The sequence below is a fragment of the Meleagris gallopavo genome, chromosome 1 (genome assembly GCF_905368555.1).
Source record: "Meleagris gallopavo chromosome 1, MGAL_WU_HG_1.1, whole genome shotgun sequence".
In the NCBI taxonomy this organism is placed as follows: Eukaryota; Metazoa; Chordata; class Aves; order Galliformes; family Phasianidae; genus Meleagris; species Meleagris gallopavo.
The window spans coordinates 111,646,970-111,662,370 of NC_139404.1; the positions used below are offsets into that span (position 1 = coordinate 111,646,970).

At 33.0% G+C, this 15,401-nt stretch overlaps 1 protein-coding gene across 11 annotated transcripts in view; it reads left to right on the top strand.

Annotated features, from left to right (window-relative positions):
• The window catches only part of CFAP47 (cilia and flagella associated protein 47), a 255,343-nt gene that overhangs the window by 103,159 nt on the left and 136,783 nt on the right, over positions 1-15,401 (top strand). For all 11 annotated transcript variants that reach the window (XR_014879873.1, XR_014879875.1, XM_085210115.1 and 8 more), the window contains 5 exons: positions 1,201-1,277; positions 3,452-3,597; positions 8,691-8,799; positions 11,102-11,328; positions 14,100-14,280. Coding sequence is in view for 9 of the 11 variants with exons in the window: in XM_085210115.1 (XP_085066241.1) it covers positions 1,201-1,277; positions 3,452-3,597; positions 8,691-8,799; positions 11,102-11,328; positions 14,100-14,280 (740 nt within the window). In the remaining 2 variants the exon portion in view is untranslated. The remainder of the gene's footprint in view (positions 1-1,200; positions 1,278-3,451; positions 3,598-8,690; positions 8,800-11,101; positions 11,329-14,099; positions 14,281-15,401) is intronic.

Genomic DNA, 15,401 nt, shown 5'->3' on the forward strand with positions numbered 1-15,401 from the left:
CACTTGGAAAACAATAGCATCATGAACAGAGTAGGGTGCTTAGGTTAAAATTTATCCTCTTCATTCCTTTTTCTCCTTTTTCAGAAAAAACTTTGTTAGGTTACATGTGAGTGATTAATTGCACTATTACTGTTTATGGACCATTTCTGTAGCCTTGGTGTAAAAGAGGTTGGGAGAAACAAGCTTAGCTGTTTCCAGACTTTCTCATTCTACTTCTTCAGGGCTATAGCCTTGTGGAAAAGAACTTTGCAAGTGAACTAAATTAACTGAAGCAGGAAGATAACGATTCATATCTCCCTATTTTTTTGCCAAGAAAAATGCAAATGTTCAACTGCCTATATTGCGTTTTTTTTCTTAAATAATTGTAGCCCATTTCCTCTAGGAGAAAATGATAGCTTATAAGTTTTAAATAGTTTGTGTGCTACTGATCCAGTCTGGGAACTGCTGTGACATCATTTAAGTATCTTTGAGACTATACCAAAATTTGGTGTTTTGAAACAGTATAGTATGTCTTGGAGAGCAGAGATATTTATTTAAAATATTTATTTTAGAAAATTGCATTTAGTGATTAACTTGTCTAATTTTTCCTGTTAAGGTATAGTAGGATGAAACCACGCTGTTTTATGCTCTGAATAGAAATTGTAATATATCTTTTAAATCTACTGGTATGTAACGTTAAATAAATAGGATTTTTAGATGTATTTCTAGAATAGCTTTTAAGGGGAACATTGAAAAACTGATATGAAATCAACTGAGTTATCAGTGAAATGCAAGGCCTTTGCATTTTGCATTTCAAGACCTCAGGGTGTACCAGGGAATAATTATCTATTGTCATAGGATACTGAACTGATAAAGAGAAAAATTGTGTAGAAGGTATTATTGGACGGGAATGCTTTTGACTAATATATATATATTTTTTTTTAACATAGAGTTTGGTTTATATGAATACTGCAGAGTTATTACAGAAGTTAACTGAGGAACCTTGTTCTACTTTCGTTATAAATATGACTCCCAATGTATATCAAAGAAATTAAGTAACCATTGTTGATAAATAGTTGGTTCCAAAATATATATATATTTTTTTCATTGAAAACATTTGAATTTCCTGTATTTATGTATACAAAAAGAAAAAAAATCTGTCTATTAACAGAAATACTAATGTCCAGTTTTGGTCTATTGCTTTCCTTTGTTTCCTTCTAGTTCTGAAAATAATGTGCTAAACTGTGAAAACAGGACACTGCCCAAAGAGCCAAATGAAGTCAGAAACTTTAATTGCTGTAAGTATCTCTATAGCACTATAACCTCTTAGCTTATTAGTAGCAATTAAAGCATCTGATTCTGAAATCTGAAAATACACTTGGTAATTATTATTTAGTAGAATGTATTATTTGTTGAATTGAGTGAATTTATTTTTAAAGCTGCACTATAGGCCTAGTGACTTTAACATAAATAAATTTAAAAGTACTTATTTCATTCTTTTAAGACTGCACGGGAGTTTGCTCTGGAGCTTCAGCTTTTCTGCTTATCTTTGAAAGTATCCATAGATAGTACAGATATTGTTTTTATTTCCTATGAAACAGAAAATGAAAAAGTTCTGTAAAAACATATGAATCTGAAGCTGTCAAAAGTCCTCTTGAGCAAAATTTGACCTTACAAAATGAATTCTGTCCTTTTGGAAAATATTTGTTTTCATGAAGGTATATGGAGAACAGATTTGTAATCTAATTTGAATCACCTACCCTTCCATTTACGTTAATTTCTCATATTGTATTCTGAGATATGATTAACAGCTAACTAATACAGCATTCATAAAAATTCATAAAAATGTATTTACCTTAACTAATGAAGTAGTTTACAACTATTGTAGTAATTTATGAACAGCTTTCAAAGCAAGCTTAGCTTCAGATCAGAGCTGCAGAGACATTTATTATGTTTTAGATTTGTAGGAACCTAAATGTATGCTTTTATTTCTTATAGAAGTGTAATTCTGCTGTGAGAATAATTTTTCATTCTTCTCTCTGTAACATGGCAAACAAAACCTAAATAAGAGTCTTCTCTGTGTTTACATCCTGAACTGAGGAGACATTACTGTTAAGGGGCAAGAGAAGTCCTAAGTGGAAAGCAGGCATCAGGAAATACATTTTTGTTTTTCTTGGAGCAGCCACAATATAAGACTGCTTTTATTAAATCTGAATTATGTAGTGAATGTGCCTCCTTTGGCAACTGTTTAATTTTTCACAATCCAGGGAGCAGGTAAGGAGGGAGGGCTCTCACAAGACTCACTGTTCCACAGTTTGAAATACTTTGGATGAGAAACATTTGAACAGGAGACTAGTTTGGGAAATAGTAAAACAGTGAAAAAAAATTAAATATTAAAAAAAAAAAAAAAAGGCATTACCCTGTTGGATGGAAGGGTAAAAATGGACCTTTATATTTGTTTGTTTTTGTTGTCGTTTATATTAGCTTTGGAAACAGCAGATTCATGTGCAACTTAGCTGTTGGCTGAATTGTGAATGTTGGGAAATTCCTTTTGTTTGAAAAATATTCCTTCAGTTTGAATTATGGGGAGAAGTAGTATTTGGACGTGGGAGGTGCGGATGATTACGGTTTTCTTTAGTGAAGCTCTTGGTGTTTGGGAGGGAGGTGGTGAATCATTTATATTTAATTAGCCAGAGTGTGAAGTAAGTTTCTTATTTAGCCCGGCTTGAACATGCTGGGTTGAACCAGATAAACTGCAGGGGACCCTTCCAGCCTCATCCATTCTACAGTTCCGTGATCTGTCTTCATTTCAGTTACCTGCATTTCTGCTTTCCAGTCTGTTGACCTTTCTAGAGTGTTAGACAGCCAAGGCTGAACACAAGTCAAATTCTAAACTGTTGTACATTACCCAAATTTGGTTAGTAAGGGAAAAGCATTCACTGAGAAAGTTGCCTGAACCTGCCACATTCACCGGTAAGATTCTTAGTGTCTTAGGAAGAATGTAATTTGTCAACACAATGTTTAATTTAAAGCAGTGCAAAAAAAGTAAGCTTGACTGAACTTAGTTATTATTAATTCTGGAGAATTTCATATTATAACAACATCTTTCTGCTGCTGAGGGCAAGGCAGTTCATTTAAATAGTATTAAACTGGAGTATTAAAGAGGAGTTATTTAGTTATAGGCTGTACATCTTTAAAGAGTTTTTATTGATAGTGAGAACACTCTATTTTCTTTGATTTTGTTTCAGTACATGCAATAATCATAGAATCATAGAATCACCAAGGTTGGAAAAGACCTGCAAGATCACCCAGTCCAACAGCATGCAATATTGCAGGAGGTTTACACAAGTGTAACGTTGGAATACCTTTAATACCAACTGTTACAGCAGGCTGTATGCAGTATCCTAGGCAGATGCAATATATTATGTCTCGTTCTGTTCTAGCTGAGCAACCATTAAAACTTTTTTGACAGCTGTCCAGTCCAGCCTCCTGCCTGAGTTCTTCATTCCCCAGGAAAAACTGTTCTTGGCAGGGAGAAGTTCTGCAGCCCTAGAGATTCACTTTCTTCCATTTAATCTGGAAAAACGTTATTGCACTGTCATTCTGGCTAATGAAATGGTAAGAATGGAAACTAAGTTCTTTAAGTGGTTTTCACATGATATCCTAGTCAATTAAGATCATTTCTGTAAAGCTTTCAGATGTTTCAGGTGATCTATGCTCAGACTTGCGGAAGTGAAAATATTTTCATTTTCTGTTTTTTTTGTTGTTGTTTGTTTGTTTGTTTTGGTTGAAGAATAATATTCATATAATTATTTCAGGCAAATGTTGCTTAAGAAGATCAGGAGATTGCACAAAGCTGCAAGTTTTAGCAAAGAAATTTAAATCAAAATTCACCGTTCTTTTATATCAAGAAAAGAAATTAAAAGCATTTGCCTGTTGTACATGAATACTGACCCTTGATTCATGTAATCTGAGATTTCCTTTGTTTTTAAATGAAATTGATTTAATCAAATTACCAAGACCTATTTCTGATCAACTTTCAGAGTTTAAAATTTGCAATACAACTCTTTTGATATTCCTGTAATCCTATATCTCAGTGGCCACAACCTTCTTATTTTCTCTTTTCACCTCTTTAACCTCTTTGCTGTGTTTTGCAGCTATCAGCTATCAATGTTTTTCAACATCCTGTTGTTTGTCTAATCCTCTTTTATGTGTGGTTGATCTCAAGGCTTGCATTCTGTTTCTTACATCCATAATATAAACTGTGTTTCAGTTTTTTCTTTATGCCATTACATGTATCTGCTATTCTGTGTTTTGTTTTTTGTTTGTTTTTGTGATTTGTAAGAATACATCCAAAACTACACGACTTATTCTTTTTCTCCTGCAGGTTCTTAGCTTCCATGCTTTTGCTTACTACAGAGCAAGTGATTACTGCTAGTGTTCAGTATTTGTATGTTTGGTGTTTGTTTGTATTGTTTAACCAGGTTATAGCACCTGGCCATTTTTATTTTTCCCTTATTTTTAAAGGAAAATAAGACCAATACAATGATGCTCAAACCTGTTTGTCTGACCCTATTTGATATTTGAAACCACTGGCAATTATTATTTATTTATTTTTTTTTTTAAGAAAGAAAGCCATGATTGCAAACTTTAAAGAACACACTGTTCAGTTGTGGTTTAACTCCAGTAGGCACTCCCCTCTGTTGCGGGGTGAGGCAGAGAATCAGAAGAGTAAAAGTGGAAGAACTCAGGGATTGAGATAAAAAGCAATTTAAGAGAGAAAGCAAAAACTGCTTGTGCAAGCAAATCAAAATAAAATTTTGTCCACTATACCCCATTGACAGGCAGATGTAAGACTGTCAAATCCAGAGAAGCAGGGCTCATCATGGGTAACAGTTTCTTGGAATGATCAATGCCATCATGCCAAACGTCCTTCCTTCTGCTTTCCCTCCAATTTTATTGTTCAGCATGATGCTATATGGTATGGAATATCCTTTGGCCAGTTTAGATCAGCTGTCCTTGTTCTATTGCCTCCCAGCAACTTTTGCACCCACAGCTGTACACTGGCAGGGAAGCATGACAGGTTGGAATGTCCTCGGCTTTGTTTAAGTGCTGCTCTGCAGCAGCTAATACAACTCTGTATTATTACCAGCATTTTCATTAAAAATCCAAAACATAACATCATGTAAGCTTCTTCAGAGAAAATTACCTCTATCCCATTCAAAGTCAGAACAAATTGTCTTGAGTTTCTTGAAAAGCAAATTATCTTGAAAGAGATATGTTCTGTTAATGCCAACAGTCAGACAGTAAGCGTGCGCCATAGCCTTAACTTACTGAGATCATAGAATCACCTCCACAGAAGTTATATAAAAGCCACTGTGTCAGAACTTAGCTATTTTTGTTCTTAGTTCTGTGAAAACAAAATCAATGCAGTGCTCAGCGTCATTCAAAAAGAGAATTTTTTAGTGGAAGAAATAATTATCAAAATAGGAACCCTCTTACCCATATAACAAGCTGTAGTTTCACATCTTGAACTTTGTCTGGAGTTCTAGTCACTCCAGCTAACAATATAATAGGAAATAAGGATTAAAAAAGAGAAGTAAGAATGACCAAAAGTATGCAATGGTTTCTTTGTGATGGAAGATACTAAAAAGACATTAATTTCATTTAGTTAAAAAGAGATGTTTTAAGGGACAGAAAAGGTGCACAAAGCTAGAAATATTTTGAGGAAGGTTGATAGATTGTGGTAAGAGATAATTCATTTGATTTAGTTTGTAGCCTTTTATATACCGTGATTAATTTATGCAAGTCAACTGTCACAGAACACTGTCATGATTTAGCTCAACTATATACAACTATGTAGTAATGACAGGAAGATCCTGACACAAATATATAGCTTGGCTTTCTTAAGTATTGTATATATGGCTGCAATATTTCAGTTGCTCCATTTTCTCACTGACAGACAACTGTAGCTGTATGGCGATCAAGTTGTATGATGAACAAGTGACTTCATATAATAATGAAACTGGTGTCATTCAAATATGGACTTGTGCTATCTGTAATCAATAATTCACTTAATTTTACGTTTCCTACCCTTTGTAACAAATAAGCAAAAACAGTAGTGTGAGTAAGAATGTAGCTTCATTAAAATCAGTTAAGAAGTTGAGATCCAAATCACTAGTTGGATTTGACTCTCCCTAGGAATCTGTCATTGCATTAATTGTTTATCTATATTAAAAGCAAGAACCTAAACTGTTACTAGTTAGTTGGCCTACTTAAGATGCAGAATTTTTTGAATCTCTGTGTTAAGTTTTCTAATCTGTAAGTGATGGCACAAATTGTTTAACACTTCTTAATGATGTGTTTCAATATTTCTTTGTTTTCTTTGATTTCAATGGTAATAATATATGAATTTATAGTTAAAAATTGTCACTCAGAACTTCTACAGCTAAATGTCCAAAATGAAATTAATTGGCTTATTAAGTGAACACTTTACTATCTGCTCTTAATTACTGATTTTCATGGAGAACTGCATATTCTTAGCAGTTATACTTGCATTTGGGATATCATTTAACAGTGGAATTAGATAAATGTCTAATAATAATTCAATCGCTATTTTATTGACTATATTTTATTAAGAGTAAACTCTACAAAATATTTATGCTTTCTCTTGTGCAGTTCCTGAAAACTGGAAATATAAAACATTGAAACCAAGAGGTTACCAGCTAAATTAATAAAATACAAGAAGGTACCCATTTTGCTGAGAAAACTTCAGCACAAAGAATCATAGAATGGCTTTGGTTTGAAGGGACTCCAAGGATCATTAAGTTCCAACCCTCCTGCCTCAGTCAGGTCTACCAACCTCCAGATCTGATACTAGACCAGGATGCCCAGCCATCCAACCTGGTCTTGAACACCTCCAGGGATGGAGCATCCACGACCAATCTGGGCAGCCTTGCACTTTGTTATGTTGAATTTCTTGAGGTCATCCAGGCTTACCTTTCAAGTTTTTCAAGGTCCCTCTGGATGGCACCCCTTCCATTTAATGTGTTGACCACACCACTAAGCTTGGTGTCATCCACAACCTTGCTGAGGGTAAGATCTAAAGATCTTCCCAGAAGATCTCAATCAACAATTCCTTGAACAACCTAAAGTTTACTCTCCCTGAGTTCAGGGTCCTGACCCCAGTCTTTGCTAAGCCCCCATTCCTCAAGATCACAAACAGAAAACAGGATTTACATGTTATGTAGATCAAAAAGCAATATATTTTCAAAGCAGGGAGAGAAACGGGGAAACTTGTTCATACGTATAAGCATGTTGTTATCAGCAATGACAAGAAAAGTAATTGGTAGTAGAATTGGTAACCTAGCAACCAGTACCTTCATGAAATTAGTTGTACATGCTGTGAGTTTGTTAATAGTCCTTATGGATTCAAAATGCTGTATCAAATAGGAATGATTTCTCTTTAAATTGGCTCCCAGGAGTGGCTATTAGTTTATATGTGGGAAACCAATTTTGCTGTAGGATTCTTTAATCCCTGTTAAGGAAGATTTCTCTGAACTCTTGAACCAAGAAAGGAGAGAGAGTGCCAGGAAAATTGAATGGATTTCCTTTTGGAAAAGGGGTCAGAAACATAACTGCAGTGTTGCCAGCCTTAGTGTAAATATTTGATGAAGCTTGGAATAAAATAAAAAACAGACTCATCTGTTATTGACCAATATTACAGAGAAAAAAATGCCTAGTTTGGCAGATGAGCAAAATGATATAAAGATTTTTTTCCCCTCATATCTGGAACGCAGGATAAATGACTGATATGCATTTTTAAGGCAGGATTTTATGGAATGTTGTTTATGGGAAAAATAAGAGATGACCTTTTGTGGCAAGTTATATGTTTTGTTGCAGCACCATTTGATCCCCTACATTGCAATCAATCAGTTAAGTGATCAAAAAAAAATTTACAGTAATTAAAAAATGCAGAAATTAATAAAGCAATAATATATGTACTAAATCTCCTAGTAAATATACAAGTACCTAATTTAGGTATTTTTAGTTTTGAGATGTCCTCTTTGTAACTTCAAACTGTACTTTATTGAATTTTCTTTTTTCTTTTTTAGTAATGCTTTTTTTTCTATTTCAATTGACCCTTTTTAATTTTTTTTTAATTTATTTTTTGAATGACTGAAAGTGTTATTTCTCTGATCATTAATTTATACTTTCCTTCATGACAAATTACTGTCTTTTTTTCTAGGCCATGTTTATGTTTGCTTTGAAGCTCCTATAAGGCTTTAATTATTTTTGATGGATTAAATAAGATTTGTTAACTTATTTTCTTCTCAGTGGATAATTTGTACCTGATGGTAGCCTACTTTGACTTCTGCTCTTGTTTGCTTTCTTGAAAACGTTACTGGCTCAAAATTACAGTTCCTAACAGTGAAAAGCAATCAAGGCAACTGGTATACGTGTTTAAATATATATGGCTATAGCACATAATAAGAATTTACTATTGTACATGTGGTTCAAAGTATTGTCATTCACTTAAAATGTATTGAAAAGGATTCATCTCTGAAATTTTTTATTTTTCAGATATAATAATTAAAGAAACATGATTATCATACCAGGGTTTGAAACAGTAATTTGCTTTTATTTGAGCACAGTTCCAAAATGATGGTTCTTCCAGAATTGCAAATTGATTATGTGTTTCTGTGTTTCAGATTGGAGAATTTGTATATCTTGTAGAAGGAGCAGGTGACATACCTTTGCCTTCAGAACTGCTTCCAATGGATAGTCCAAATGTTTTGCATGTTAGCAGTACATTAGAAGGTAAAGTAAATGGATGGTGGGAGAGAAACATAGAGAAAATCAATCTACTTCACAAATATTCTTTAGTTCCCAACGATTTTTGCTAAAATTCATTAATTATATCTGATATAAGCAGGTTGTTTGTAGTACAGTGTAATTATGAGACATTTATTTTAATGTTCTCCAGTACATTCCCTTCAATGCTGAAGTTAGCTAGTTTTTAGCTATTGTATTCAACATCTGTGTAAAGTTGTTTTCAATACAGTTTATATGAATATCTTCTCATAATTTCTCTTATTTTCTACTTCAGAATGTAGATTGTAGTCAGATATACCAGGGCAAGTCATCTTTGACTAGTCTTTCTAGTTTTATAATGTTTTGTATACTGTATTGTGATTTTACAGATATAGTTTTGTCTTCATCCAGTGATAAATTGCTGTCATTCCTATTACAGAAACGCGTGGCTGTTATTTGAAATACATATACTTTATGTTCTGAGACTAAAGAATGTGATACACATTAGGAAGTTATGTTACTGTTCTTCCTGTTGTTTGTTAAGAAATGTTGAAATGTCTGACAGTAAGTAACCTGGAAATGATCGTTACATATATGGCCTATTTCACTGATTGTGATTGAGACATACTTCTCCATGACTGAGTCCTGGGTGTGTTTTTGGGTGAACAAATTTTAATATGTTAGAGATTATGTTTCTTCCAAGAGATTTTCTGACAGGACAGATTTAATGTGGTAAAAATCAAAGATGACACAGGTCAAATTAGGTCATTTCTATGTTACTTCTTTTGAAGACCCTCTAATATTTTGTATTCAAGTATTTTAACTATTCTTATGAAAACAGAAAGGAAAAACCTGGATTGTATAACTGATTATAAATTCATTTTACCTCACACTAAGATCTTTTCTATGCTTGATATAAAAATATTATAGTGATTATATGCTGACAGTTTTTACAACGTACTCAACCCCAAAATAATCAAGGTCTCTTGCACCCTTATATGTGAGTTATGCAGAGGCTGTTCTTGTATAAGCAGTTAATTCAAGAGTATGGCCATTCATTAAGTTAAGTACATCCCATTCTGGATCATTGTGAAATAAAAACCGTTATCAGAGGTCAAAACAACTGAAGACTTGTAGTATGTTACAGTCTTGGTTTTCAGCAGCCATTTTTTCTTAATTCTGCTTTTGTGGTTTTCGGTAGGAAAGTCAGTGTTCTACAGATATTCATTGACGAGAGACAGAAATAGATCTCCATTACGAATAGCAGTGATACGTAAAACGTGTAATGTGCTCTAGACTTTACCTGGAACTTTTAGTTACTACAAGCTCTTTCTTGCTTTTAACCCTGGAATTAGTCTGCTCAGGGTCACATTTGTGGGACCTTCTTATCTTATGATCTTCATATCTCTGAGATTCAAAGGGCTGAGATTCAAAGAAAACCGCTGTTGAGAATATTTGAATTTGTGGATCAACTAGACATTGTAACAAACATTCACTGAAAAAATAAAGATACAGAGACATATGTCAGTTATGAAAACTTCTCTGCTGTGAATCTAAAACTAAACAGAACAGTGCAAGATGATTTTCATTTATAGCATTTGCATGAAATAGCAGAAATCCATTTTGCTCTTAAATATAATTTGTTTCCAATCCTTTTCTGTAAAGGCTTGCCTAATAAGATAAAACTTTCATTTTCTAGGATTGTTTGGTACCACTGTGTGCACAAAGGTTCTATCACACACTTATTTTCCTTCCAAGATGGTTTCTTACCACTAATATTTTAATTAGTGAAAGTGTTTGTTTAAGTCAAGTGCACATGTATGAGGGATGAGGAAATATCTGTTGCTATTTAGTTCAGAGAGCTTTGATGAGAACTGTGGATCGCAAAGCAATGTATTTGGAAAAAAATTGAATTTTACCATCTCTAATTAGAATTACATTGCTAGTAGTTCCTGCTTGTAGGGATGCAATATATTCTACAGGGATAAAAGAATAGTTGTATCTTTTAGGTAGAAGAAAGACTTTTTTTTTAAAGTTTTGCTACTACTGTAATAGTTTTAAGCCGATGTAGGATTTTTGAATTTTCCATTTGCGTTTTGATTTACGTTAATGTATATTTCCCTAGTAATAATAACAAATAAATTATAAGGAAAATAAGTAAGTAGATAAATAGCATATAAGTGACTATCAAAGGAATGTTGTGTTCAGACTTTTCTTTGCAGGCTAAGGATTTTAAATGCTCTAGTACAGTTACGATACTTGTCTTTTTTTTTTTCCTTTTTTTTTTAATGTGTTTTTATTTAAATAGATCCAAGTGCAGTAGAGCCAATTTTATATTTGAAATGTAGACTTGGACAGACTCTCGAGGAAAAACTCAGGATTCCACTGATCAATGAATCAAGAGAAAGAGCTCTGGCTATTGCTGCTCAACAGCAGATGTCAACTATTGAATATAAAAGAAGAAAGATCACAGGAACTCTGGATAGCAGTAGTGTCAGAGCTGCAACAGCATTGCTAGGGCTGTCCAGAATAGAGGTGAGAAAAGTCAGTATTCTGGTCCTGGAATTAATTAGTTGTTCTTGTTTTTAGGAATGAATTTTTAAAATGAATGAATTTTAAAGTTTCAGGAAATAGTGTAATGGAGTTATGTTTTTTTTACACGTTCTGTAATCTGACAGTTACCAATCCTCATTGTCCTCAGACACTGCAGAAGCTACTTTCTCACTCATGCTGTTAAGAAGTGCTTCCTTTAAGAAATCTTTGCTGCTGTTAAATGGAACATTGATATTTTATTTCAGTTATCTTCTGAAAAATATAACTTGATTAAAAAAGATACCGTGTTCTATGTAATACATTGTAATTATCTGTATTAGAATTCTTTCTTATGCTCATGAAAATTCTCAAATGGAATTTTTTATATTTATTTTTTATAAGAACAGACTTGTCTATATGAAGAATAAATTGATGAACAGGAAATACTTCTTCTCTTTTTGCAATCAATACACAATAGTTTTGGAAAACTGCAAATATTCCTTAAACTATAGCTCCCTATCCATACATAATTTCTAGCTGGTGATATTTTTCCAAGAAGTCAGCATCTAGAAGCAAAAAAATTCTCCCTAGATAGTCCAGTAAACATTCAATTACTATATGTGAATAAATTTATAATAGCGATAATGCCAAACTAAACTTTTCTCTTACACAGAATTAAAATATACATTTCTATGCATTTTGATAAAACACTGGGTTTGATTATTTAATTTCCCATGTGGCAGATTGTTGAGAAGCTGTATTCCAGTTTTCCAGTTGGACATTTCCTTAAATATGGTTCCCAGTCTGCATGATTCCCAGTGCTATGGAAGAAAATCTTCCCTAGTGTCCTTGATATTGTTTAATGTATGTGTTTGGTTACAGATAAATTTAAAAAGTAATACAGAGGAAATTAAATGAGAAAAATAAAAAGTAGGTTTAATATGTTATACGTTTGCCACAGGACAGGGATTGTAACCATGTAATTTGGACTCAAATATTTTTCTTTTGGATTGTACCTAGTATGCTGCTTATAAACTTTTTAAAATTGAAGTCCTTTAATATTAGAGTACTGTTGAGTGCAACAGTACTTCAACTGCTGTGAAGCTGTGAAATTATTCAAAACAGAACATAAAAGGAATGTTCTTTTTGCCACTAAGTATGCTAAGATCTAATGTGAGTGCTAAAATTAACTAGACTGTAAACAATAGAGGACTATAAGTTATGAAATGTATGATGATGAATACTAACACTGAATCACGTGAGAATTGAAAATAAGGTGCAAAAAGAGGTATGTTCTTCATGTACAGAAAGTATTTTAGTTGTTCATGAGAAATTAAATGAAGTATTTCTTCTATACACTGCTGTAGAAAAGACTTCATTCAAAATTATTTTTCAGTATAGTAATTCACTGTGCAGATAAATTTCTGATAAGTGTTCCTATTTATTCTTTTTGTCATGAATTATTACTTACTGTCTGTATAAAAGTGGCAGTATAGAAGTTCTGGTGAAATTTATTGAAGAAACTTTTTGTATTTGAAAGGAACTTGTGTTCTGCCACTTAATTTGGAGCTGAACTATGCTTCTTTGTTTGTTGTCTAAATAGGCCCTCCCCAATTCCTGAATAAAAAATACCCTCTCCAAAGCTCCCGTGGTTAGATGAATTGTTTAGACTCATTAAATCCTTTGGGAGATATATGATAGGTTGGAGAGAAATCTGGAATTTCTGCTGAATATCTAGCAGTCTCTTTTTCATTTCCTTTACACCTTTATACCCACTTCCTACAAGTATAAATTTTTTATGTAATGGATGGAGAGAATGAAAATTGCTCTTACATTTCTACTAGTTGTCGGTCCACTTGTACCTGTAAAATTGCTGTAAATAATTGCATGTTTTCCATTTTTATTAAACTGTAAGTTTTACTTGTGTTTACTTAAGTCACTTTCTTTTTCTTGCTGGAAAAAAAGGAAATCTATTTTGGTTGTCTTTGATTATTAGAGTTACTAAAATTACTAACTTTGTTGAACTTACAGTTGATCTTGATCATTGCAAATATAACATGTTAACAGATCCAAAATTGCAGTAGTGGCCAAGTTGTGTATTAAATAAGGCATTATTTCTGTAATGCTTTCCATCAGGTGTCTAACTTAATTTTTGCTATGAGATTTAAATGCCTATTTGGAACTTGCTTTTTTGTACTGTGCTAAATTTTACTAACCTGTTTCATGCGGTTGATTAACAGTGCCAACAGGAGGAGATTATTTGTCCATAAAGTTAATTTTAAATCTTTGATTCCTCAAATATATTGTCAATATTTATGTATTAATAACTATATCATTATATAACTATGTATTAATAACTATATAGTTATTGCTCACAAAATATGCTTTTTTCATGTTTTTCATTATTTAGAAATATTATGAAGTAAATGAAGAAGCACATCTACATCCGATACAAAGTAAATTGTTAGTTTAATATTTTTTTTCTTTTTGGTCTTCCTTGAAAAGCTTACAAGGCTTGCAGAAAAGTTTCTGAGCAGGAGGTGGTTTAGCTATAAATCTCAATGTGTATTAGTTTTAATGTTTCAGATACACGATGTCTAAAAAAATATTTATCAGACAGTTTTTATTTAGAAGCACCTCTCAACCATTTCTATGTAACGGGCCTAATTACCAATTCAATTACAGAATTACAATTTTAAGCCTGTCTCATTTCACATTTCTTAACCTGAAATTATTATGATTTTCGTATGTATATGTTATTTCTTTACTTCCAGAGATATGAACTCTTAAAACCACGTCAATCCCCTCCAGAGTTGAAGTACATGGATTATAGTATACAAGTGAGCATGCAAGAATTCTTTGTGGTTCCTGAGAAGCTCTCTATTCCCATGTTGGCATCTAGCAGAGTTAATTTGAAAGGTCCTTCAGAAAAAGTGGTTTTGCCTGAGAAAATAGGTAAGAATGTTCTTAAATAAGATGGATTTGACTTATTCTCCCAGAAAAGTTAGTTTGCTAGGATTCCCTTAACATATTCAGAAAATGGTCATTGTCTCTATTCTACTACTGCTCAAGTCCTCAGCCTTGTCTTTTTCATTAATATCCAAGATCTATCTTATTAGCTCAAAACAACGATTTCCACATACCATTGATTTTGTCAGTGACACATAACCACAGCAGGCTTGTTCTAAAAAAAGGAAATAATTTGCACTGTTTATCTGTCAGATTCTGAATTTGTGCTTATTTCTCTGTCTTCTGATGGAGGGCTGATCTGCGCTTAAATTTTACGTTTTACTGCCTGTTTTTCTTATGTTCCACCTCAGTCAGCCTGAGGGAAGTGTCATCTAATTGTATAGTCTTTGCTCCCTGTTCTTCATTAATAAAAGGTTATGGGTCAGTCTTCACAGTGGTCTTGGCAGCTTTGATTATTTTTCATAAACTTCTGACTGTTCTTGTATTCTGTGTTTTACACTGAAATCTTAAATGTTTTTGCTTGGCTTCTGTTTTGATCTCTTTTTTTTTTTTTTTTTGCTAGTTTTTTAAATGATTTATGTAAGCCTTAAAAGCATTCTAGGTTGCATTTCATAAAAGAACTAGAACAATGTGTAAGTTTCTATATACCTGGTCTATGCACGTTTGTGTCACAGATAATGTATTGTACCACTGCTAACTGATAACAGCATAGAAAAATAACTTCTGGCTTTGTTGGTTGATTAAAAGCTGTGGTACATTTATTAAAAGCTTGAAATATGGTCAGCCACTAATGTGAAAAATCCATAGATTCTTCTGATCGCTATTCGTGAATCTTGATCAGTAGACTCTTTCTGAAAGTTCCTGTAGTTCTCACTGACCTGTGGACCTGGTCATGTACTTTCATGGCCTATGTTTGTTTTCATACTCATTGTATGCCAGGTGCATTTTTTTGTTTGTTTGTTTGCTTCCTGGGGGGAAAATTAAAGAATTTCTGTCAGGTCAGAAATTGTTCCATTTAGATTATAGTGTCTGTGCACTGAGAACAGTGCATACTAAATCAGATTAGAGACTGGTTTTAGAAAGCATTTGTTATTGAAATGGCTTGA